The following is a 25208-nucleotide window of genomic DNA, read 5'->3' as shown; positions in this document are numbered from 1 at the left end:
GGTTTTGATTTGACTGTAATCACAGGCACAGGAATGGTGTGGAGATTTGCACGTGACTCCCAGGGATAAAGGACTGGGATTTCACTCTTTTGCCTCTGGTTCAGCTTACTGTGTGATGTTGGGCAAGCCACATAACCTCCCCATTTCCCCCAGCTGTTCAGTAGTGTTTTGAGATCCTCTTTGTAGACATAAAGTGTTTCTGCCTTGAGGTATTAGTGCCCTGGCACTAGCAACTTATGTGGTAATGGCAGTTTCACCTGGACAGTTCTAGTTTTAAAAAATAATTACACAAAATCAAGATTTAGAAATACATTGATAGGAAATCTCTAGGATAAAGATAGGCCCTATTAAGTCCCAAAATTTTCTGGAATTGTGATGGTGGTGATAGGACCCTTGAAAATCATATATGTGCCAGTGCAAATATGAGTGCCTCTTCTGAGTGAGATGCACCCCGTTTAACACTTAGTTATCTGTGAGGACATGTTTAATATTTATAGGAACTACACTAAGTACCTATTTTATTGTTTAGCTGTTCTACACTCAAGCTATTAATCCCCTCTCCGGATACCACTTCTGGTGCTTGCTATATTTTATTTATTTATTTATATTTATATTTTTAATAATCTCATTATTTTTTAACAACCTACCAGCTTGTCCTGGGGATGCCATTTAACATGGTACACTCATCCATCCATTTTTTAGTCCTATTCTTTCCTGTTAAGTCACTACTCACAATTTCCAGTCTTTCCTACACACTGTCATTGACAACACATCCAGAACTGCCTCTACACACTTTATATTGTGAAATCTCCATTTGTTGTAGGCAGTGCAGGTACTCTCAGCTGAAACATGCAAGTGGCATGACATAAATAAAACAATCACACAAAAAAACAGACACAAAAACAAAAAGAAGACAGCTAAAATAAATGTGGAACAAATACAGTCTAGAGAGCTTTCTGGACTGACCACTAGTTGAAATAATGAATAAAGAAACAATGTCCCATTTCATGTTCATTGTTTTGAGGATAATACCTTTTTTTGGGTACATTTTACTAAATAAATCTACTTGCATGAAAAAGAAAGCAAAAGCCAGGCTGTGCACTCAGAGACCTATGTAACTCTGCGCAGTAGATATCAGCAAATACATTTCGTGCTGCTGAGTTTTCACCATGTGTTTGTGACACATTAGGATCACATGTATCCATAATAGCTGCAGCTCCAGTAACTTACTCAGGCAGAATGAGATGATCATGTGTTTGTGCTGGCAGCCAACAACACCCTATTAACAGAAGCAACCCACCAGCTTGGGGAAGGCTTCTGTTGACAGTGGTTTTGTAAACCAGGGATGTGCCATCATATACTGAAGGGGAGCAAGCACAAACACAGCTCTTAGTAGGATAATGCACACTGTAACTCAATCTTTGGGAGAACCAGTAATGCCTGCAGAGAGGACAGGAGCCAAAGCTTGGTCAATTGGTAGGAAAGACACAGAACACAAAGAAAGCTGACACTGTGGCCAGATTTTTATGCAATAAGCATTATGAAACCATGCACCTGAGCAGCTGGCAAGAGTTTCTGGACAAAGCACAAAGGCCAGGTCATGTTAGCCTGTTTGCAGCGGTTGTAAATCTGGTAGCTACCTTCTTCTTAGAAGCAAGCGTCTTAACCTATTTTTCTGTATTTAGAGAAACCCCAAGCAGCCTATTTCCTACTTTGAAATTCTTGAACAGAACACCATTGTGAAGATGTGGAGTCCCTCTGACCTGAAAAGGACAATCACCGAAAGGTAAGCAAACATTGTAAATTGTTTACACTGCTATTACACTGTCCTTTGTCCAAACCCCAAGATGTTTTATGTAGAGACAGGCTCCCGTTAGCACCTTATTATTGTAGATGAGGTTTGAGCCCATTTCTAGCTTGGATCACTGTTTCTCTCCTGAAAAAGATACTGCTTTCTGCAGCAGCACCCTCAATATTTGTCTCTTTGTAATATCTTTGTCTGAATGGGAGCAGACCTGCTGATTGATTTTCAGTAAGATATAAGTACAGCTGTACTGAGCTTTGTCAGATGAGCATATGAAAGATGTCAAGAGTCACAGTGTAGTTGCTTTATTCTAGACTGCTGATTCACAATGAAGTTAAAGAACTATATTGTTTCCCCCTCCCTTCAGTACATGAAATAAACACAGTTCTACTCTTCAGCTTTCACGTCGTCTACATGAGAGGCCTGCAAGAACTACTCCAATGCTAATCTATCATTTCAGCTCTGTTATTTCTTTCCCCAGTGTAAATAAATAATGAGTCCTTGCCCTAACCAGCCCATGCCCTCTTAACGAGAAACCACATTGAAACCTGACAAAATCCCATTGAAGGCAGGCAAAAGCCCACCAAAACCAGACAAAATCTGTGGACACCAGGCAGGGCAGGTACCTGAGGGTGACCTGCTGCCCACAGATGATGTGCTGCTGCCCACGGCTGGGTGGCCTCCAACAGGGACATGGATCCTGACTGTGACACTGTGAAACCTGGGAGGCTGCCCTGAGGGGCCAAGGGGCTGGAGCAGGGGGGACACCACCTTTTTGGGCAGAGGTGATTCAGGAGGCTTTGTGAGGGAAGGCCAAATGCATCCTGGCTGGCCAGAATTTGTTCATGCCCTTAAGGGACGGCGCTCAACACGCGCTGTGGGTGTCCTGTGCCAGCTGTGGGGCACGAGAGGCTGCCTGTCCAGGTGTGTGTCACCTGTCCAGGTGTGTGTCACCTGAGCTTGCCTGCTGTGCTCAGCCAAGCAGGGCTGCAGTGCAGGTGGCAGCCAGGGAGATTTGCCAAGGCTGAGGCGCAGCACCCAGCCTGGATCTCACACAAGCTCATTCCAGAGCACTTTGGGCTGTACTGGGAATTGTGTGCCCACAGACCCAGGGCAGTGGTTGTTCCCTTGCACTGGTGAGGCCACACCGCGAGTGCTGTGTCCAGTTCTGGGCCCCTCACTACAGGAAAGACACTGAGGCGCTGGGCTGTGTCCAGAGGAGGGCAACAGGCCTCTTCTCCCAGCTAACAAGTGACACGGATGAGACGAAAGGGCCTCAAGTTGTGCCAAGGGAGGTTTAGACTGTATATCAGGAAAAATGTCTTCACTGAAAAAATGGTCATGAATTAGAACAGGCTTCCCAGGGAAGTGGTGCAATCAAAATCCCTAAAAGTGTTCAAAAGGCAGGTGGAACCTGGGGACGTGGTTTAGTGGTAAGCAAGGCGGTATTGCTGGCTGACGCCTGGGACTTGATCACCTTAAATCTAGGTCATTTCCAACGACCCTATGGTTTTGTAAAACACACACTTGCCGGATCTCAGGCGGCGTTGGAGGCCTCACGTGCACCTGCACGGAGGCAGGCTCAGAGAGGACAGGTCCCGCCGGTGGAGGGGGCGGGTCCCGATCCCGCCACCTCCCGCATCCCAGGCGGGCGCTCTGACACCGGCCCCACCTCGCCCCCGCCCCCCCGCGCGCCGCCGCCCTGTTGTCAGGCAGTTTGGCGCCCGCGCGCGCCCCGGGGGCGTGGCCCCGCGCGCCGGCCAATGGCGAGGCGCGGCGGGTGAAGCTGCGGGACGGACGCCACCGCTGGCTGCCGCCCCCCCGCCGCGGCCTCCGAGCGCCTCGGCTCCGGATTGGACGGAACGCGTTTATTTTTAAAAGGAATCTGCTTTCTCTACTGGCCGAGAGAGACGCCTGTCAGCGTGACGTTGCCTTGTTGCTAGGCCGGGAAGGTGGGAATCGAGGTGCACCCGCCCCATGCACTGAGTGGCCAACGGGAAGCCGAGAGCCCGCCGCCATCCGCGTCCCACCGTGTGGCAGCGGCGTAGCCGGGTGATTGACATTGGGCGGGCGGCCAGTGAGAGGCCGAGCTCCTCACAGCGCCCAATAGGAGGGCGCGGACCGGGGAGCAGGGCGGTGCCGGGACGAGGTGATTGGCAGGTGGGCGGGGGCAGAGGAGGGCTCGCCGGAGCTGCCATGTCCGCCATCTTGGAGCGTCGGTGATGGTGGCGAGCGGAGGTTTTCCCGCCTGAGCGGAGGCACCCGGGGGCTGTGGCGGGGGACGCGCTGCCGAGGTACGACCGGGACGGCGCTGTGATCTCCGCTCCGCCGCTTCCAGGGCAGCACCGCTCCGGCGGCGGCTCCTCCGCGGCGGCGCGGGCCTGGCGCCCGCTCACGGCCGTGCGGGGGCTCCGGGCGCTGCTCGGGCGGCTCCGGGCCGGGGCCTGCCGGGGCCGGCGGTGCGCGGCCTCCCGCAGCCGCAGCGGGGGCCCGGAGCGGCCGGGGCGCGGCTGCGGGGCGCGGGGCCGGGCGCGGCGGGGAGGCCGGGCCGCACCGCCGAGCCCTCCCTGCCGCCGCCGCTCCTGCCCCCGGGTGCCGCGCGGGGCTTCTCTGCTGGGACGCTTGGGCTGCTGTGGGGCTTTAACCAGGCGGCTTGTCTGAACTGTAGCGTTTTAAGAGCGTAGCAGTGTTTGGGTAAGCTTTAACTGCTGTTAAATGCGTTTGGCAAAATCTCACTTAGAATCTGCCAGTTTTTCTGGTTTTGTTTTGTGTTGGTTGCTAAGAACTTTTCAAATTGTAGGAGGGAATTAGTGTTTTAGTCTATTTAGTGTCATATGAGACTATCTTATATGACATAAGTACAATTGAGGCTAAAGATCATTTCTGTCAGCATAAATGTTGTTCAAGTCAGAGCAGTAGGATACTTTGAATGGGTGTGTTGCTATTTTAAAAAAATATTCTGAGTGGAAGAGTGAAGAAAACTTAGGAGTAGATGGATGGTTTTTGGAAGGGATCCTTTGAGATGTTGTCAATTTTAAAATTAAATACTGTGTTACTGCTGTTGATGTTGCTTAGGTTTAAAATGTCCTTCAGTGAAATGAGTCTAAACGTACTCTTAACAGTGCAGTGTGTCTTTGCATTACACAAATACCTGTGTGCTTTTTTTTCCCTGGGGTGCTGAAAGATGGGAATTCTCTCTGTTTCAGTGTTCCAGAAAGATAGCTGCAGTTATTTGAACTGAACGGTCTATTTCCAGTGCAACAGACATTCAAATAAGACTCCGGTTACTTAGCTCTGTGTTATTTATGTTTTCAGTAGCAGGACATGGGCTAACTGAAGCTTGCAAGAGTTTCTTTATTGTACAAGTAGAAAATAACACTGCAAGTTGCCTTTCCAATATGTAAATTGTTAATGAGACGCTATGCAAAAGTGATAGCCAGTTTACATGTTTTTCTTGACAGTTTATATTTTTAAGTACTTGTTTAGGTTCACTTAAATTACTTGTTTTGTCCATCTGTGATATTATTTGAATGCAAGGGATTCTTTTTATTTGCTTTCTGTTTGAAAACCAAAATGTATAGGCATTGAATCCTGTTTTGAGTTACTAGAGGAATTTATTTTCTAAAACTACTTGGAAGTACTGTTTTGGCCAGAAGAACTGTTGATGAGGTCTGTTTACAGTGACCAGGGAAAACATTAAGTGAAAGCTGTAGTTTAGAAAGTCCAGAAAAGCAACCTGTTTAACAGGAATGCTTTTAAGCAGTGTAGTGCATTACAGCTTCTTTACAAGTCAGTTAGATTTGTATGTAAACTGCTGTAAGCATCACAGCTTTGGGTTTTTTTAAAAATACAATTCAACTCGCTGTTATTCCCTTATGGAATTAAAGATACTGAGTAGTTTGTGTCTTTTCACAATACTACCTGTAAACTTCTCACTTCTGCTGAGTTGCTGAAGTGAGCAAAAGTGTCTTTTTCCTTCTGATGCTTCTGTCTTGCCTTTAAGGGAGGTGATGCTATAGCCTGTGTACCACTCAGACAATCAGATTGTGTTCCAGGAGTGAAATTCAAGTGAATTAGTAGGTGGAGCCTGAATTTAGCAGTATTAGAGCAGAAATTTCTGTATGCAGCTTTAGTATTGACAGATGTTTAGAGAGTGAACTCTGTTATGGCTCAACATCTTTGCTTATTTACTCAGCTTAAGCTTGACGTGCATGTACTGTGAAATGCTAAAGAGCTGGCTCAAAACCAGCCAGTCAGAAGGCTAGGACGGTCAGAAGGGAGAAATGTGTTGAAGAAGTGTTAGGTCCACTCTCCTTTCTGTCCATTAATGTCGTGTTTTGTCCAAGTGCTTAACAAGCCTTGTAAGTATGTACTTAACTCCGCAGTTAAAGGTTGCTCTTTGTCACTATGTTGCAATAAGCCATTTTTCAGCTTCAGTGTTTCAGCATTATACACAACATCTTTGTAGGTAGGAGACTTTTGTATTCACTTTTCTTGGGTGAGTTAATTTATGACCTTTTGAACTGTGGTGGAAACCATGGCTTTTGTGCTTGGGCAGTGCTGGTATGAGCATAGTACTCTCTTTCTGTGGTGAGGTAGGATGGCTTCAGCACATTCAGTGCCCTTTAGATTAGTCTTCTATAGTAGCACCTTCACCTTAAGCTTTCTGTGCACTCTGCTATCTCATATGCCAGGTTATCTCAAGTTAATATCTCACAGCCAAATTCTAGACCAGATGTCTGGTTGGGTTGTCTTAAGAGCACGATGTTGAGCCATTGTTTTTGGGAAAACTTTTCACAATAGTAAAACAAATATGGGTAAATGAGAAGTAATATCTTGCTTGTGTCTTCTTATTTTGGTAAGTTGGAAGAAGAGAGCAAAGAACTTGAGAAACTAGTGGCCCTGATATTTTTAGGGTGGGAAGCAAGCCTGAAAGATCAAGGAGAAGACACAGAGAGAACATGAGCATCATGTTGAAAGCTCTGCATAGCATGTTTAATTGTTTCTCTAGTGTGTCAGGGCGCCAGCATCTGTTTTAGAAACTATATGCTACTAAGCAACTGAAGTAAAATATTTTTCTGCTCTTGGATGTTATATGTAGCTTTATAGCTAGTTTGGGACACTTCTCAGGAAGTGGATTAGACTGACTTGAGAAGATTGGGAGGACGTGTGGTTTAAGCTTGCCTGTTTATGGAATAGCTCTTCACGTAATATTGGCAAAAATTGTTGGTATGAAATACAAGACTTTTCGTGACCCTTGATTATTTAATAGCTTATATAACATGTCAAGAAGCATGTTTGAAATGCTGTATGTGATTTGGATTAGGTGAAAAAGTTCCTGATGAACTCTTTGACTTTTTTTTTTTCTTCTTGCTATTAGTTCATACAGTTATCCCTTAATTATTTTAGATGGATGTATCTTTTCCTCTTAAACTTGAAATGCTCAGTGACAAATCTGTGGAATATATTGCATGTCAGCTGTGGAAAAGAATAGCAAAAGCACCTCAGCATACAAACTTATGGACCAGTGAAGTTGTAACACTCCACTGGAGGGGAGATTTATGTTGTTAGGCATGTTGGCAAAATGGCAGAGAAGAGTGCCTGGGAAATGCATAGTGGGGATTTGATTAATGGAGGGGAGACGAGTAGAAAAGGAGAATAAAATAATGTATATGTGTACAAGCAGAAACTGCCCAGTAGTGAGATTTAGGATTGATTAGTTTCCTTGGAATGTTCTTAAATTTTATCCAATTTCGTTTTGCATGGGATGGTTCCAAACATTTATGCAATTTAGGTTGTGTGTCTGTAAGGAGGTGCAGTACATGGCCTAGTGGTCTCTGGTCTGTGTCCACTGGACCTTCTTGAAAATGAACACAGGAACACCATAGGCCATCTCTTGTCACCTGTGCCAAAAGATGCTTTTAAACATGAGGAAATCTCTAAAGCCTGTTTTGGATGCCCAGGCCTGTCTGGGTGAGGCTTGGAAGATGGCCACGTGATTTCTAGTTCGGTGACAAAGCACAGTTGGGATGGAAGATGAAAACTTCAAATTTTTAAGTAAAAAGTGGTTTCTGAGTTAATTAAATATGTTATAGAATAGCTATTTCAGTACTAGAAGGATTCTTGTTGTAAGTTACAGAAGCGAATCCCAGACCTCCCACCCCTGTTATACAGTGGCTGCCCTTCTTGAGTGACCATTGGCAGGATTTCTAACTGGATACCAGTATATAAAATATTTTTGTTGTGCAAGTTTAACTCCTGCTGTGGATTTTTGAAGTGAACCCCATTATTTCCTAACTATTCTGTAAATGTGCATGATGCTCCTTTAGAAGAGCAAAGCCTAAGACTCTAATCCTCAGTTGTGTGTTGCACATTTCTCTCTTGTGGGAGTAACCTAATTGATAGATTAAAAGCTTCAAGTAGTGCTTTATGCAGTGGCTGTAGGCAATGCTAGTGCAGGTGTGCTTGCATTTTCCATTGTATTGTAACTGGTTTAAGCCTTTGTTGGAGCAGAAGACAAGGGAGTAGCAGATACTCTGAAGGTTCTTGCTACAAGTTGATATTATTTCAGTACTGTTTGCATTGTGACTTACGCTACCTCCACAGGGTGGATTTTTGCATCTTTGTAGCAGAGTGCTTGTACAATTAGTGATTCCCATAGAAATGGTGAAAAGACAATGCTATTTGCTTTTTTTGTAAGTGTAGTGGAAACCAAGTCTTGTGTTTCCAATATACTTAGTGCAGGGGGGGAAAAGACGGGTTTTGTGTGGGGAGGTTTTTTGTGTGTGATTTTTTTTTTTTTTCAGTTACTCTAAGTTTCATTAAAGCAAAAATCACAGGTTAGGTATTGGTGAAAAGATTAATTCTTTCTGTCATTTGCAGAAGTAGGGCTCTCCATATTCTGTTCTTGCTTACCATGTAGCTACTATTTTGACCAGTTCCCAGTCTTAAGAGTTCAGCTGTAAACTTTAGGTCTGGTTTGAACTGCAGAATTTGGATTCATGTTATTTCTTCTGCTACTGTCTGGAGGGACTTGCTGGATGTCCACGTAACTGAAAGCTAAGTGTTCTAGAAAATAAAAAGTAGTAGGTTACATTTGACAACTTTAGCTGTTGTCACCAAACTTCCTGGAAAAGGATGGGAAGTTTAGAGACAGCTGAAACAAAGCTGTGGCGGTGGGAGGAACACACCCACTTTTAAGTAAGGGGGGTTCCTACTAATGTAAGCATCTCCTTTCTCTAGGAACTCAGGGTCCTTTTCATGTCCATGTTGGCCAGTCTAGATGGAAGTGCCCTTGGAAGTTGCACCAGCACAGGGGCTTTGGTCCCATCAGCCATGTTTGTCTTTCTGTGTCCTTTCTGGCTATTGCAAGGAGGAGTTTGTCAGTGCTCATGGCAGCTCTGAGGGGTAATGACATGTAGGTGTCTTTTCCTGTCTGTGAGGGACAGTTGTAGAAGGTACAGTGAGCTGGATGTGAAATATCAGTTCTTCCTTTTGGCTGTGACAAGCAAACATTCGTCAAAGGATCATACTCTGTGTGTACTTGATGCTGATGATGGGCTCTTTGTTACAACTTTAATCCACATCCAAATAGCAAAAAATTGTTCTCTGAACACTGTATTTAGTGAAATTTGTTTAATAAAGGAGACAGTAAAGGTAACATTAATGAGAGAGCTACATTTCTTAATGGTCAACATAAAAAACTGAATGTGTCTTTTCAGGCTGCTGCAAGGGCTGAGGCAATCTTCTAGAGTCGTAATATAAAAGTTTATAAATTTCTCTGATACAAGTAATATGTGATTGAAGACTGAGCTTACTAATTCTCAAACCACTAATGCTTGATTGCTTTAATTACTCAGTAGCTGGACCAGGTGCAGTTGTCTTAATATGACTTCAGTCATAATTGACACTTTTTTTCCTGTATCTTCATCATCCATCATGCCCTCTTGCTGTATTTAAATATGACTTATTTTGAGAACAAAAACCGAAGAACTTTAACATAGCTGAACTGAGTACCAGCTACACTTAGCTTTGATGTTCTGCTTCAAAAATGCAAATTTAAAATTTGCAAAAATGTGAGCTATAAATATAAATTAATCACTAATGTCCAAGTTACTGACTAGGAAATTTAGTTGCCCAGATTGGAATTGGAGAGATAGGATATTGTAAGCAGGCAAAAATAATTCTGAATCTTTTATGTATGAGAGTATTTGCGGGAAAAAAAGATTCAAAGTTTGAAAAACCCATGGGGTTTGTGTATTTACTTATTTATATATTTATTTATTTATTATAGGAAATATCAGCAGATGTTTTTCACGGTGGATACCTTTTAGGGCATAACAGAAAGCAATGATGTTAATACTTGTGCAAGATTTTTTTTCTTTGAAATGCACTGATCCAGTCTTCCCCTCTTCTGGACTTGGGAAGTTTAGCTTGCAATCCAAGCCATAAGATGGAGATTAGAATGCAGTGGGGTTGGGTTTTTTTCCCTCCCATGTTGAAGTTGTAGCCCCATGCAACCAGGAATGAAATTGCTTATACAGACAATAAAAATTTGTAATATAGTACTGATCTCATCCTGATAAGAAGAAGGGATTATAGGTTGTCCAGATGTGTAATTTCTTACAAAATTATTGTAGGTAGGGAACATTGAGTGAGACCACCTAAGAAAGAAGTCTTGTTATAGACTTCAAGGCATTTCAGACTAAGTTAATTTCTGTGCCTCTTGGCATAGCAGTAACTTGACTTTTTGGAATGGTAATAGGACTGTCTTGAGAAGTTTGTGTGGAGCCTTAAGTGTTACTGAAAAGAATGGAAGACTAAGTCTTCCAGGTCCTAAGTAAATTGATTTCTAAGTCTTTGGCTCAGCAGGGTGTATCTCTCTAGGGCTCTATAATGTAATGCTGTAATAAATGCCATTTTGAATTCTGAGCTTGCATTTTAAATAGCTTGGTTTCTTTGAGACTTTATGCATTGAATCCCTTGAGTAGGCATAGGGCACAGAAGTATCACTGTAGTTTTGTGTAGCTATAACCTGTCAGTGCTGTTTTCAGTCTTGCACTGGGATTAGTTATAACAGTGTGTGTTCAGTAATTCCTAGTTAGTAAAGTAACACTTGGTGAGAGTTGAGACCCTTCTTGAGCAGGAGAAAACTGTTGAGAAAGAACTTGTAGGAAGGAATGTGGTGAGTTACTGTGTGGTAGCCCTCTCTTGAAAGGGCATAAAGAAAATGAAAGAGAAAACAGCCAGTTGAAGGAAGGGTCATTTCAAAAGAACACTGTGTCCCTTAACTGTGGCATATTGCTTGAATGGGTTTTTTTAAACTCTTGTTTGTAAGTCCATACTAGTATCCTTATGGTATTGCACAGCTGATGATCACTTCAGTGTGAAAATCTAGACTAATCACTCTTTGGAAACAGTATTATTAAGAATTACTGCTAAATCTTTGAGACAGACTTGCCCCATAGTTCTCCCTTGTGACTGCAGTAGAATTCTGAAAGGCACTCAAACAAGTCTGCTCCTCTGATACTCCAGAGAGAAGCATTGAAGTAGAATTTAAAAAAGATTATTTTGAAGATCACAGAGAAAATAGGAGATTTGGCTTTTTTAAAATGGAACTTCAGCTTTTTTTTCATTAAACCAGAGTGAGTGTTGCACTTACTCTGCACTTACTTAAGAAGTGTCTTATTCCATTAGGCGGTCTTGATTTTTGTATTGTTGTCCAACAAAATAGCAGAGTCCATGGTGGAGGCATTACTTCTGACCAGTTGAGACACCAGAGGCACCTGTGCCTAAAATAATGTTGTGTGATTGCTCTCTGTGTGTGGTTTGTAAAAGCACAGCATTGCAAAACTCACTTTACTGGTGTCTCCAAATATAAATTGCCTGTGAGACTGGGAATGGGGAAGAAAGATAGCATTAGCTTAATGGCCACTTTGGACTTCACTGGGAAGGCTTTTTGCACTGAAGTTTCATGATTTTGCTGGGTTTCTAATTTCTTTTCTGGAACATATTTTTGCATGTGCGTAAATAAAAATGACTGTAATTCATTAAACTTATGTAGGTGATAGTTGGTGAAATCTTCCCATTCAAAACATTAATTTACTAGTTTTCTAAGATGAGTCTCAGGGCAGTCAAGCTGGTCAAGCTTTTTTAATGCTCGTTTTTTAAGTAACGTTGGACAGTTGTCTTTGTAGCACTCTGTATTAACGAGGGTATTTACTCACTCTTCAGCTGTCTTAGTCTTTGAGTGAGAAGTTAATCTGACTGTTTGGCATCAAGTACTTAATTGACGTTTCCTATGTATTAGAATATTTTTCTTTTCTAAGTAGCTACCTTCATTCTCAGGATATCTGCAGAGCTGGGGAAACTGTGTAGACAGTTTTCCCTGGATAGATAAGGTATGTTCTGTGAAGGAAAGCAGTGTTCTTGTTTGGTTAAAGGCTCAAATAAAGCTGTACCATTGGCACTAGGCTGGGAAAGATTCCAGGTGGCACTAAAGCATTTTGCTAAATACAGATACCAAAATCTAGAGAAATTAATATGCTAAAGTAACATCACTCCTTTTGTATCTAGGTGCTGCTTCTGTGTTTGATTTTTCTTGCTTGGCATTGGAAGAACTTTTCTACTTTTATCCTAGGGATTGTATTGTTAGACTTAAAAATGCAGGTACTGTGGAAAAAAGTATAGATGGGGCTTAAGCTCTTTGGTAAATCAAGTCAATTTAGTAGTCTTTGCCCATGGGCAAATCAAAATAAAGATGTTTTAACTTGCTTAAATTAAAGATTGAAAGAAGAAATATCTTCAACTTTTCATTATTTTGTATTTGAACACTCTTTGAAGAGTGTTAGGATTCTTTCATTTTGAAAAGCAAAAACATGTTTATGATACTGTCATTAAGGGAGTATTTAGCTTCTGTATGCATGTAGGATGGGTTAAATAGTTCTGTCAGTTTTTTCAGGATATGGAGCATTTCTTGATGTCCTAATTAAAAGAACTTGAACTTGCAGCTGTCAAAACTTATTTGAATGGCTTTGTAAAGCTTCGTATGAGGAAAACCAGGAAGATGCTCCTGCCCACTGCCTTTAACTAGTGCAGTTCATGTAACTTAAAATGAAAATTCAGGTTACCTGAACAACAGGTCCCAGAAACCTTTAATGAAAGCTAAGAGTTAAGCAAGAAGTTACAAGTTGTTTTGGATTTAATTTTGAGGTTGCTGTCTTCATGCAAGAGTCCACTCCAGTTCTGGCTGCAGCAATAGCTTACTGGAGCTTTAGGAGGCAAAACATTGATGTGCTCCTAGAAGCTGCTGACTTCCATTTCTGAACTGCAAATGGTCTTTAAGTATCCTTTTTAACAAGACTGGGATTTTGCATGAAAAAAAATAAAGCAAATAATAGACATGAATGCTCTGTCTATACAGAAATAACACTGGTGTCCTGGTTAGAAGTTGCTGAAGTAGCTTTCTTTTACCTCCATGTATTTTTCATGTGCCTCAGAATTTGTTTTATGTCCAACTTTCAAGGCCTAACCCACAAGGGGAATAGGAGGATGAACTTGAGAAAAAAAATTTCAAACCTATGCTGACTTTAAACTAACACAGTGAACAGAATAAAACACATGCTTATAAAATAAACCTCTGGTAAAATTCATGCCTTTCTACTTCAGGCTGTGTCTCTAAGTTACAGTAGTTGTTTCTAAAATGTTCAAACAAAAAAGTTAAGTTTACTGCTAAAGCAGTGAGTCAGTGTTACTGGGTTTTTTGCATTTCCAGAGTAGTAGTACAGGAATTCAGGACTCATTTCCACTTACAAATTATCAGCTGGTTGAGACAACAGTAGTACTGATGCTGGATTGTCCAAATTCAACACCACCCATGTTATTTATCAGATTCAGAAGAGCTTTTACTCTCTAATCCTGGACAGGCTTGAGGTGGTATAATTTAGGGCAAAGATGGAAGAGTCAGATCCTGATTGCACTGTCCCTAATGGTGTGTTCCCTCTTCCTTGGCTGCGCTGACCCTGGTGATTGATGGACCCTTTGAACTGTTTCATCCCATGGACATGGCAGAAAAACTCTTTTACCTCCTTCCTCCTGCATTTACCACTTTTGTTGTAGGTTTTGTCATTGGGAAATATCTTGGCAGAAGTTTCATCAAAGCTGGGGAACCAGCAGAGAGTGACTGCACAGCAAGGGGTAGAACAATACTGCTTTGCATAAGCTAATTTAGCATCCTAAAGCACTCCTGTGAGAGACCGTTTCAGTCCTTATCCTTATTCTGAGTGTGGATGGTGGCATTTCAGCCAACAAATACATCCTCTAAGCAAGGTGTTGGGAACTGATAGCCAAAGCATTCAAAGTTCAAGTTCTGATCTAAGTGAGATGCTTCTTGGTGTTTAAAAATTGCCTTGGTTTTCATGAAGATTTTTCTATAAACTTAGTTCATAAATGAGATTTCTAGACTAGTTCAGATGCAGCAATGTCTTGGCCCTTCAGCTCTCACCACTACCAAACTGATGGTTATGGGCAACACTTTCAGGTCAAGTTTCTTCGAGAACCATCTGTCCAAGGGGTTACTTAAAAGTTTTTGGGAAGAAATGTTCCTGATTGTTTGGTAACATGAGTGTACATTACTTTGGTTTTTCCCACCTGACATTTGGAGAGGTGTGATAGGGAGCAATGCTGAGTCTTAGATTACAATTTCACAGTGCTCTGCTTAAATGTTATATTAAGCAGTTTTGTATTGCTAGACTGTGATTTCACTGGGAGGTCTTTCTGGGCCAGTAAGGCAGTGGAAGAAGGGAAAAGACTCTACTATTTTGTGCTTCAGCTGTTTTTCACGTTTGTTGCATAAAAGTTCTTGCACTTCTTGTGGCCCAGAGAGGTGATAGAACTAAACCATCCCATGCCCTGTGCTTCCCTTCATTAATTGTAGTCCAGACTCTTAGGTTCCAGAAGAGATGCTGGTGTTCTGCTAGTGGTTTTGTCAACCTTATGTAACAACTTTATTTCAGATATATGAAGTTATATAAATTCATGTATGCAGCAAATTACTGTAAGAGCAGCACTATTCAGGAGCTTGCAGTTCTTGCACTTTTTTACCAGGATGCACAAATGTTGGATTGGTTTATATTAGTAGAACTTGTTTGGTTTCAGTGTTTGGGCCAATAGACATGCATGGGAATAGTTTTAGAAACAGACGTGGCCCAGTTCATGCAGCATTAATAAAATTAGTTTAGTCTTCTTTATGACAACTGGTCACATAGTGGTTGACTTATCAAAAAATGTGTGAATAAAGTTTGTTTGGTAGTACTAAAACCAGACTTTGCCATGCTATTGCATTCCATGTGAGGATGGATCCTACTTTGGGTAGTTGTGCCTTGCTTTATTTTCTGGGTATAGCAGATAAACATGAACTTGTTTGTGATCCTGGTTGTGATGAGTCTTCATAGTTCTGTGTTTGAATGCAAACCATCTGTACACATGACAAATACTTCCATCCTGCCTTTGTATGTTGCCTTCAGGTCTAAGGTACATTTGATACTTCATCACAGGACTGTGTTAACTTGGCTGAACTGCTGCTGAGTGTAAGCCATCCCTGGATGTAGGAAAGTCAGATTTAAATAGACTTGACCCCCATCCAGTCAGGTGATTTTTTAACATTATTTTATGGAAAGAACTCTTGTGGATTATTGGGGGTGGGGGTTTGTCCCTTTTTTCGTGATGCAATACCTAATCTATGATGTGGAGAGGCTCAGTCTAAGTTAATAAACCCTATGTACCACTAATGTAAGTCAGTCTTTAGACCAACCTCTCTACTCTTGCAGATTCTGAGGTGGACTGGAAAAGTTCCGATTGACCAGAGCAGGGTTCTGGTGTCACACCCTTCACGGGATATGCTGTAATACATGCACTCCATGTATCTTGCTAATTTTGATTGCACTGGTAATTTACTATGTAATCCTACTGTATTGAATTTAGAAGCCAACTGTTCTGATGCTAGACAATGGTATTTAGACACTGAAGTCTTCAAATAGAAAGCAGAGTAGAGAAATAACAAAGACATCCTTGTAAGGGGAGTGGTTTTCATTTGGGTAGTCCAACTAGCAGTTGATATCTGTGGATCTTAATGTGTAAACACTTCTGAAAGTGCATTAAGCTAAGCAGGCTTCTTACTTTGTTTCCACATGACATAACTGAAGAAATGATGTTCTCTCCCTTTTTGGAGCACTACTTTGGAACACAGCACTTTTAAAATGCAGAAACAATAACCCAGAAAACTTCAGTAAAGTGAACTGAGTCCAGAAAATGTGTTTACTTTTTCTGCTCTAGTTCATCACTTGACTCTCAGAGGATTGGCGGGTCTGTCAGGCATGGAGACCTGAAGGTCTGTGGGTGCAAAAATGCATTTAAAGGACCTTTAAGAGAATTATGGTCAATGTATTACACTGAGCTTCAGTTCATGTGTATGTTGGTTACTGAAATAACCCGAGAAATTAACTTTAAGGTCATTTCCAACCCAAGGTATTCTTTGAATCTATGATCTTTAGGTTGATAGAGACCATCTGTTAAATCACCTGCAGAGATCAAAAACCAACTTTGAAAGCATGGCTCGTTATCTTTAACATGGAAGGTGTAAAATCAAATCATTCTCTTTGACAGAATACTTGAAATGCTTTTGAGGTGAATAGTTGGGTTTTTTAGCTCAAGATATATTTGTGGCAAACTGATAGCAAAGCTTCTCTGCCGAATACCAGGAGGTCACTGACCTCAGTTACAAACATACCACTAATTTTACTACCCTTCTTAGTTGCTAGTACTTTATTTTCCATAAACAATATTACCATGTTCCCAAAAGAAACCAAAGTATTGTGTTGCTTGAAAACTGTGTTAAAAAGCAAAATCAAAAAGCCCATCAAAGTGCTGGAAAGTGGAAGTGAATTTTTTGTTTTATAAATTCTTCCCGCAACTGCTACAAATGGCTAATTGGAAAGAAAAATCAGTTCTTAGGATGCTTTTTCTTGCCTGTTTGGTGTTGACTAGAGCACAGACAATAAGTGTTAATCTGAAGCCAGTTAAGGATACCTAATGGGGCTCTTTAATTCTTCCAGTGTAAAGCAAAGTAACATTAAACTATCAAAAGTAAAGATTTTTTTTGATAGTGATGACTGAATGCAGTCTTAATTCAGCTTGTTACTTTGGAAGCCTGGATGTGGTCTGTGTTGGTTTTTGCAAAGTTGACCTGTTTTCAGATTGAAACTGGCTGAATTCTTTATCAACTTGTGCCAACGTAACAGGCATTCTTAATGCTTCTTAGTTTATTTCTGTGCAGGTTTGTGGATAAATGACAATATAAGTTATGAAGATAGGGAAAAAACTACTGCAGAAAGCTCTAGCAATAGGGTTTTCAGGTCTTCCACATTTGAAGATGTTACTTTATGGGAAATTGCTAATAGTGTTTTTCACAAAGTCTGGATTTGTGTTAGATTTTGGTGAAGTGCAGATTATAAAGAGTTTCATTTCAGTGAGACAAAGAAGTTTCTTCCTTTGACTCTCAAAAACAGAGGGAAATGTTAAAATTGGTTTAAAAGTAAATAAGTATTTCAGATTACATAATACTTTACATTTTATTTTCAGTGTATGCTGAACTGACACTTTTCTTCCTAGCAAGTTGTTTCCTTCCTCTGTTCGTGTGTTGTATTTGTTGTAAAACAGTCCTTAGTGTTCATGCAGTTGTCGAGCCTATTAACATTATTAAATTATACAATTTTTTTTTTGTCGTTATAGGAAGAAATCTGCTTCATCTAATTCAATGCTAATTCAGTCCTGCTAATCTGCTAGTACTGTAGATTGAAAGATTTTTTTGCTGTTGCCAGGATACCCTGTAATGGGCAAGAAGCCTGAGAGAATACAAAACGTTCTGATTTTTTAACTTAAAAACTTTTGTGTTTAACAGGTAAGAAACTATTAAACTTCACCTACAGCAGTAGATTTTACTTCTTCATCTATAAAGCCTTATCCTAAAGCATTCAGAGACCACTTAAATTTTAAGCTTTTCTTATCCCTGATGTCCACTAAAGTCACCAGATTTCACAGATTCACATTTGCCACTTTCTAAGCTGCAGTTCCTTCCTCAGTTCAGGCTTTGTGGCCATGTCTTCTCTTTCAGCTTTTTTCTGACTGCTTTCTAGCTGGCTGATTCTAACTTTGTCTTGTAACCTACCCTGCTCTTGCGCTGTCTTCTTTCTCCACCCTGCTTTGGTTTACTCGTCAATCAGGGGTGCTCCAGACACTCTGTTGTGGATATTCTGTTTCTGTTACAGTGTTTTGCTTTTGTGCCAGGAAGTGTATCTGCTGCCTAACCTTTTTGAAAGAGTTTCAAAGCAAATGTGTTCATGAGCTGACATATAGTAGGTATGAGTGCTGTTTACAGATTATTATATTGAAGTAATACTGTCTTCTGTAATTTATTTTTTTAGTACTAATCTTCATGTTTTAGTGCAGAAGTATCTTCTGGGTAGTATGCATTGAGCTTACATTTTATATTATTATGGAATCATGTGCATTTCTTAGTGCAAAGATATCTTCATTTTCTTCGTTTTAAAGCTAATTGGAAGAATTCAGAATAGGAAAAATCTAACTGAACTTTGTGACCAGTGAGTATTTTAAATTTGTAATTGGCAGTTGATGTGGAATTACTAGAAAATGATTCATCTTCTTTACTTGGGCAGGAGAGATTAGAGTCTTAATTTGTAGTTATTGCAGGTAATTACGATCTTTATTTATTAACACTTAGTAATCTGTGGTTTGAGATAGTGTAGGAATTGATGAGGATGTAGCTGTTGCTTGGAATAAAATTGCTCTTGTAAATTCACTGTAGACTGTAGATTTCACCTGATTTTTGTACTTTGGTTGAACAGTTATGACCACTTGAATTTTGGGGGATTGGTGTCTTGGAGTAAACTTTAACTAGTTTGAATTTATTTACATAGTTCAGCAAGTCAAAACTATCGATTATTGGGGCATTCGGTCATAAGGGGGAGTGGTATATGCACATGATATGTGTGTATATATATATATAAAATGTATTATGTAAAAAATCATAGGATGACGGAATAGTTGAAAGGAACCTCTGGAGATCATCTAGTTCACCCCCCTGTAAGGCAGGGTCACCTAGAGCAGGTGGCACAGGAGCATTCTTAGGTGGGTTTGATTACCTCCAGAATGTGAGACTCCATGAGCTCCTTGGGCAGCCTGTTCTAGTGCTCTGCCACCCTCAGTGTAAAGAAATTCTTCCTCCTGATGAGGTGGAACTTGTCATTTAGTTTATGGCCATTGCTCCTTATCCCGTTGCTGGACACCGTTGTCTTGGCACTCAGCTTAGATACTTGTATGCAAGAATGAGATGCCCTCTCAGTCTTTTCTTCTCTGGATTAAAAAGACCCAGCTCCTACAGTCTCTCCTCTTAAGTGATGCTCCAGACCCCAAATCCATCTGTGTGGCCTCTGCTGGGCCCTTCTTCAGTGGTTCCTTTTCTTGCTTGAACTGTGGAGACTAGATTGAGCATAGCTCCACTCCAGATGTGACCTTCCTAGGGCTGAATAGAGGGGCAGGATCACCTTCTTCCACCTGCTGGCCATGCTTCCTGTTGCACCCTAGGGTATCAGTGTCCCTCCTGACCACAAGTGTTCACTGCTGACTCATCCATAAACGTGTTTTTATAGTTCTCATCTAGATAAGAGTGCAGCTGGGATTCATAAATAAGGGAGATTAGGTTGATAAATAAGGGTAAAAATGATTTCACTTTACTCCTTAACTGTTTTGTAGCAATAGCAGAGTCCTCCTCACGTCTGACGGGGGAGTGAAAGTCCCTGCTTAATAACTTACCTCAGCAGGAGGTGGCACCTTGTTAAAGAGCATGTTAGGAGATCACTGTCTGTCTTCATACATTTTTCTGGCATGTTTTTCTCCCAGTCAAGAAAAGACTGCCACATGGCATCTCCTGTATTTCTCTGAAGAGGCTGTAGTTACCCTCTGGAAGTATAGTAGTAGCTAGCAGAGGAATGTATGTGCTGTGAATGAATATAGTGTCTGGAAGGAATTCCATCATGACATCAGGAGACCACTGTGGCAGCAGTTTATGTGGCCCAGTATGGTTGTCCTGGGAGCTGGGGAGGCTGTGGCCTCAGAGGTGCACTCAAGTGGGAGAAGGAGGATGAGGTAGACTGAGGGCCCTGTTTTGGAGATCTCTCCCCTGTTCCTGTTGCTCCTTGGGCACAGGGACTGCCCTCTGCCTCCCCTCATGTGCCTAAGCTTCAGCCTGCTCTTTGTCCTGTGCCTGGGGTCCCCTGCATGAGACAGTGGCAGCAGTTTCTCAGGAGGGTCAGAGATCCTTGGTAACCTCCCACTCTGCAACGCCCTGTGCCCAGCAGAGGCTGAGAAGAGGGTGAAGCATCCAGAAATCCTGCTGTGAGGAAAGAAATGCAACCAGCCTGCACAAAATCTCCCAGGTTTCCTTGAAAGAATTGTTGGTTGCTTTTTTTTCCTTTCTAGTATCTCTTCTAGTTTGTTATGCCTGTGGACTAGGAAGGAACGTGCATGGTATTAGAAGTATGTATTAAATTGTTGAGGTAGAGGTGTTTCTATTTTCTGTTCTATTTAATTCCTATTAAACTCAAACCATTTATTTGCTCCTTTCTCCACGAGTTTCTTTGAAACTTCACTAGCTTATTATAAGTAAGGAAGTATTTCTTTTCACTAGGTTTTAGGTTTATGGCATGAATAGGCTGTTCTGACACTGAAGAAACAGCTGTATGTTATTTGGTATTCACCTGAGACTTGTATTCTATATCAAATTGATCATACATTTTCTTTAAGAAATGTAACAAGTGTACAGTGAAAGTTCTCCTTTATTACTGCTTTTATTTTTTTGTGATTGCTGTGTATAATTGTAAGGTACTGTAATTAAATCTAGGGATTTTGAACGCCAACTTACATCTTTCTAGCTGATAGTACTCAGTGAACTTCTCTGCTCTGATTAAAAAGAAATTTATTTTAAATAGGTTAGGACAGGCAGTTATAGACAGCAAGTTTACAATGGGTGATGTTCTGCTGAGTACAACAGGCACTCTAAAAGTAGCAGCTAGAGTGTCTTCTGTCATTTTCATTCACTGGTAATTTTCTTTAACTCTAGATATTTTTCAGACATGCATTCATGCTTAGTTTTGTTTTAAACAGAGAGTCCATTTTCAGTGTCAAAATGAGCACTTTATAAATTCTGCAACATTGTTTTATTACTGTCCATTGATTGGAGAAAGGGGACCCCCTGCTCTGAACTTGAGTCTAACTAAACATACCTAGATAATAACTAGGTGAGGTTATGTGAAGCTTATCTCCATCATTACTTTGTCCTTCCTTAAACTTACCTACCTACTTGGCTTTTAGGAGGCAAGGGATTCTTTGCATTGGAAATGCTTTTATCATTAAGAAGTGCAAGACCATCTTAAAATCAAGGACTCCTTTGGTGGTTGCTATCCTTTCATCCAATAACTAGCTTGGCTTTTACTAGTTGCTGCACAGAAATTATAAATCCTGTTTTACTGAAGTAGGCTACATCACTTAAGATGCGTTTCAATTGTGGAAATGTTTGTTGGTGCAAAAGTAACTGATTTTCTTTTCCATCTGTGTACTTGAACTCTATAGTAAGAAAATACAATAGTGCACAAAGAAAAGTGGCACATTCAGAGTTTGATTTTTTATAATGCAGTAATTGTTACAACTCCTTATGTAGCATTTCTCGGAATTTCACATACTACAGAATCTTCAGCTTGACACTGATACACTTAAAGCTTCTCTTGCTTGAAAAACGGAGCTCGGCATTGCAGTAAAATCTGTGAAGTTCCTACCTGAAACTCTGTGTATATGCCTTGACATCTGTGTAATTACCAGATAAAGATCCTTCAGCTGAAATCCTTCTGGTTTTCATTCTACACTAGTCTAGATGCCCATGTCTACTTGGAGCTGCCTATACTCAGCTCTTGTGTGGAATTCTGAGGTGCTGAGTCAGAAGGAACTCAGTGTAAAACATCCTTCCCAACGCAAAGAAACAGCTTACTTTAGTTTTATTTATTTACTGAAAAGACTTCTGGATGACTTAAATACTTGATAGTCTGTTTTGTAAAAGGTTCAGTATAGGAAACATTGTCCAAAATTAAACCATATGCTTTTCTGGCTGGAATTCACATCTTAGTTTGGTAGCTTGAAAACAAGCATGTGTCTGTTCAGGAGAGGTGTGTGACAGCTACTGTCGCTTGAAGCTAAAGAGAGACTTTGTGATGCAACTGTTACCAGTTTTTTTTTAATGGAAATGCCACTTAAGCACTTGACCTCCAGAAAGAACCACTGATCACTGTTAAAAATACTCGTGGTTTTCTTTCCCTGTAACAAACAGAAGATAGAATTTTCCTTCTTGGTCTGAAAGGATTGTTTCTAAGCTTTATTTCTTCCATTTAGCACATAATGAAAGTGAGAATTTCAGTATGCCATGAGTTGAAAGCAGACTTTTTTTGCTTTGTTGAGCTGCTTTTTATTTTCAGATTTAAGTCAAATGTTTATTACATGGAGTGCTATTCAACATCCATTCAGAAAAGAATCTGTTGACAATACTAATTAAGAAAACAAAGCCATATTTTTCTGGGTATTAGATGTTACTCAGGAACTTGAATTGTCATAAGTTGTGCATCAGCATAAGTACTTGTGTCAGTCTTGCTTACTGGGAACTTTCAGAGGTTATAGAAAACTAACATGTTACAAAAGGCAGTCAAATGCATGCAGCATATTTACCATCTTTAACACGTTTTGTCTTTCCACATGTGCAAGTTTTTAACATCGTCCTGGGTTATTTTGCTTCTTGTAGTTTCTAATCTTGGGCATGTCTCATATTTGGAAGTCTTTTGTATCTTGCATTGAGTCCAAAAGTCTTTTTCTGCTCTGAAAGTGTAGTAACATTGGGAGTAATGCAACCCATGTGACCCATTGAGTTTTTTGTAAATTTGCAGGTAGTGAAGTTTTGGAAGGAGCAGACTTGTAGTTTTGGAAAGAAGGCCTAATGCCAACTCTGTTAATGGGACTGAAATTTGAAAAAGCATGATGATGTTTCAGAATTAGTAGATTTTGGGAGGGAGGGTAGAACAGTAGGCTCTGAGAAAAACAGCAGTAACATGTTTTGATTTTTAAACTTCCAATCAAAACTATGCTAGACTGATTCTAGATTACTGTCAGAAATAATGCCTAAGAAAATTCTGTTCAGGATTCCTGAACTTTCCCTTTGGCACAGTTTATGTTGTTTATTTTTCCTTATTTCAAAGGACCTGGGCTCCTGTTGAGAAGTGATGGAATAATCTGTGGCCGGCACCTGACATGTTGAGGGAGCAGCCCCTAAAAGAGCTTGCCTGGGAGACACTTTGTGAAATAACGCAGTAACATGTTTGCAGTAGTATGCCTCTTTTTTTGTTATTGCTCTTTTCCATTGTTGAATTTCTCTTGAAATAACTGACTGAGAAATACATTCAAGCTACTGAAATGAGCATTAATCACTACAGAGGTATTTACATCTGGAATTAGCATTGATAGTGGTTACTTGCAAGGATGGTGCTTTCACTAATTGGGCAATGGGTGGGATTTGATCTACTTTCTAGAGGTTTAAAAATCCCAATCAAAAAATATCCTCTGGCTTTAATAATGCACTGGTTTCACTTCCTTACAGTAAGTTTGTGTGTAACTTGCACTACCCACAAGCTAGTGTTTTTCACAAATGTATAACTTGATTTAAGCCAATTTGTAAGATCAGGTGTGTTAAGCCCTGCTTGATAGTTTACTAATACTTCTAGTACAAAATAATTTCTTTCTGCTTCCTAATCATTTAGTCCTTGCATGGGATGTTAGATGAGTACCAATACTGCAGTCAAATAAATCTGTACATTGCCTGTTTGATTTTGTTTGAACCCCATATCTTTATAAACAGGAAACTGTATAATCTGTGGCCAGTTATGAATGTTACAACTTCTGAAAAGTTTAAGCAGAGTAAGGTGATCAGTATGTAGTGGTTAAAGCAACAATTAAAACCCTCAAAGCAATTAAAATGCCTCCATAATGAATACACTAAGCTTTAAAATATTTAGGCTGATTACTGAGAGTCTTGCTTGTGGAAAGATCATACACACAAAGGTTTTGCTAGATCCTTGAGGTTTTTGTCTGTTTCCAAACTGCTTAAGTACTAAATTGACATAATGCTGTTCTGAGTAGCTGTCATTGTGCATGCTGAATCAATTTTAACTTGGAAATAAGTGCTTAAATGCTGCCTCTTATTTGCAAAAGAATTTGATATTTCTGTTCTAATTTTATGGGGTGTTTTGAGTGTATGACAACAGCATAGTTGAATTATTGCCTTTAAGCTTGCTCCTGTATACAGCTTACAGTTTACAGAAGTGTCCTTGCTAAAATACTATTCACTGAAATTCCCTGCCTTAGTACATGTCCTCACAGCTGATATTGCTAATGCACAGCAGTAACTAATATATTGAAATAATCTTTCACATTTGAAAAATATTTACTAAAGGAGCAAGAGGAGTGTTTCTTTCTTCCTTTCTTTAAGAGTGTTGCTCAAAACTGCTGCTTTCAATTGTAAGGAAAGTAAAGTTTTTCTTACTGTGTTTTAATATAGCTAGTATCTCTTTTCAGTCCACTTAAAATCTTCATTCATATAAGCCCAGTTAATACTGTGTCAGAGGTCAAATGTCATATAAAAACCCTGCTTTCAGGGCTGGAGGGAAATGAAGTGTTTGTATGGAGCTTAATGAGAGGTAAAAGCAAGAATTTCTTGGATATATTGTAGTGTGAAGTACTCTTTTCTGATAGCACAGTTGTCTCAGTAGCAAAGATGTCTTAGAGAAACAGAATTAATATAGAGGTGGCAAAACATTTTATGGGAAAAGATGAAGTTGTTAATTCTTACAGATCTGTTACAGCCTCTTAGAGTGTTTCAGTGGTTGGAGCCACAGCCCTTGACATGTTTGTGTGCCACATCTTGACCTTTGATATTCCTCCTCTGTCAAGTTTGTGGAAGCAGGGACAATTAGCGTAGCATTGAAATTAGCTCCTGCACTCTGAAGTGTGCTCCCTGCAAGCAAAAATTCTTCTCATTGCTCTACCTTTATAGATGTTTCCTTCAATGGTTGGGGTGGTATTTCAGTGCAGTTATTCTCTGTCCATTTAATCTTTGGCCAGCTCGATTGGTTACTGAGCAAATTGTTCTGAATATCTGACTCAATGTATAGATTAAAAACAAGGAATGGAAAAAGCAAATTTCGTATCTTTTTCTTTCATGCAAAATTAGCATATTCCTTTC

The 25208-nt window shown here is 40.4% G+C and overlaps 1 protein-coding gene across 3 annotated transcripts in view; it reads left to right on the top strand.

Annotated features, from left to right (window-relative positions):
- The first annotated feature begins 3976 nt into the window (after nt 1-3976).
- PPP6R3 (protein phosphatase 6 regulatory subunit 3) overlaps nt 3977-25208 on the top strand; it is a 50461-nt gene continuing 29229 nt past the window's right edge. Inside the window, exons 1-3 of one of the 3 annotated variants that reach the window (XM_033061738.1) lie at nt 3977-4098; nt 17591-17759; nt 23170-23297. In XM_033061738.1, coding sequence (XP_032917629.1) covers nt 23286-23297 — 12 coding nt within the window. In that variant the 5' untranslated portion in view covers nt 3977-4098; nt 17591-17759; nt 23170-23285. The remainder of the gene's footprint in view (nt 4099-17590; nt 17760-23169; nt 23298-25208) is intronic. The other 2 variants (XM_033061740.1, XM_033061739.1) reach the window with 2 other exon arrangements.

Source organism: Catharus ustulatus, chromosome 6 (genome assembly GCF_009819885.2).
Source record: "Catharus ustulatus isolate bCatUst1 chromosome 6, bCatUst1.pri.v2, whole genome shotgun sequence".
NCBI classification, from domain to species: Eukaryota; Metazoa; Chordata; class Aves; order Passeriformes; family Turdidae; genus Catharus; species Catharus ustulatus.
The sequence above is the reverse complement of the archived record's forward strand: the minus strand, read 5'-3'. Positions and strand labels throughout refer to the sequence as shown.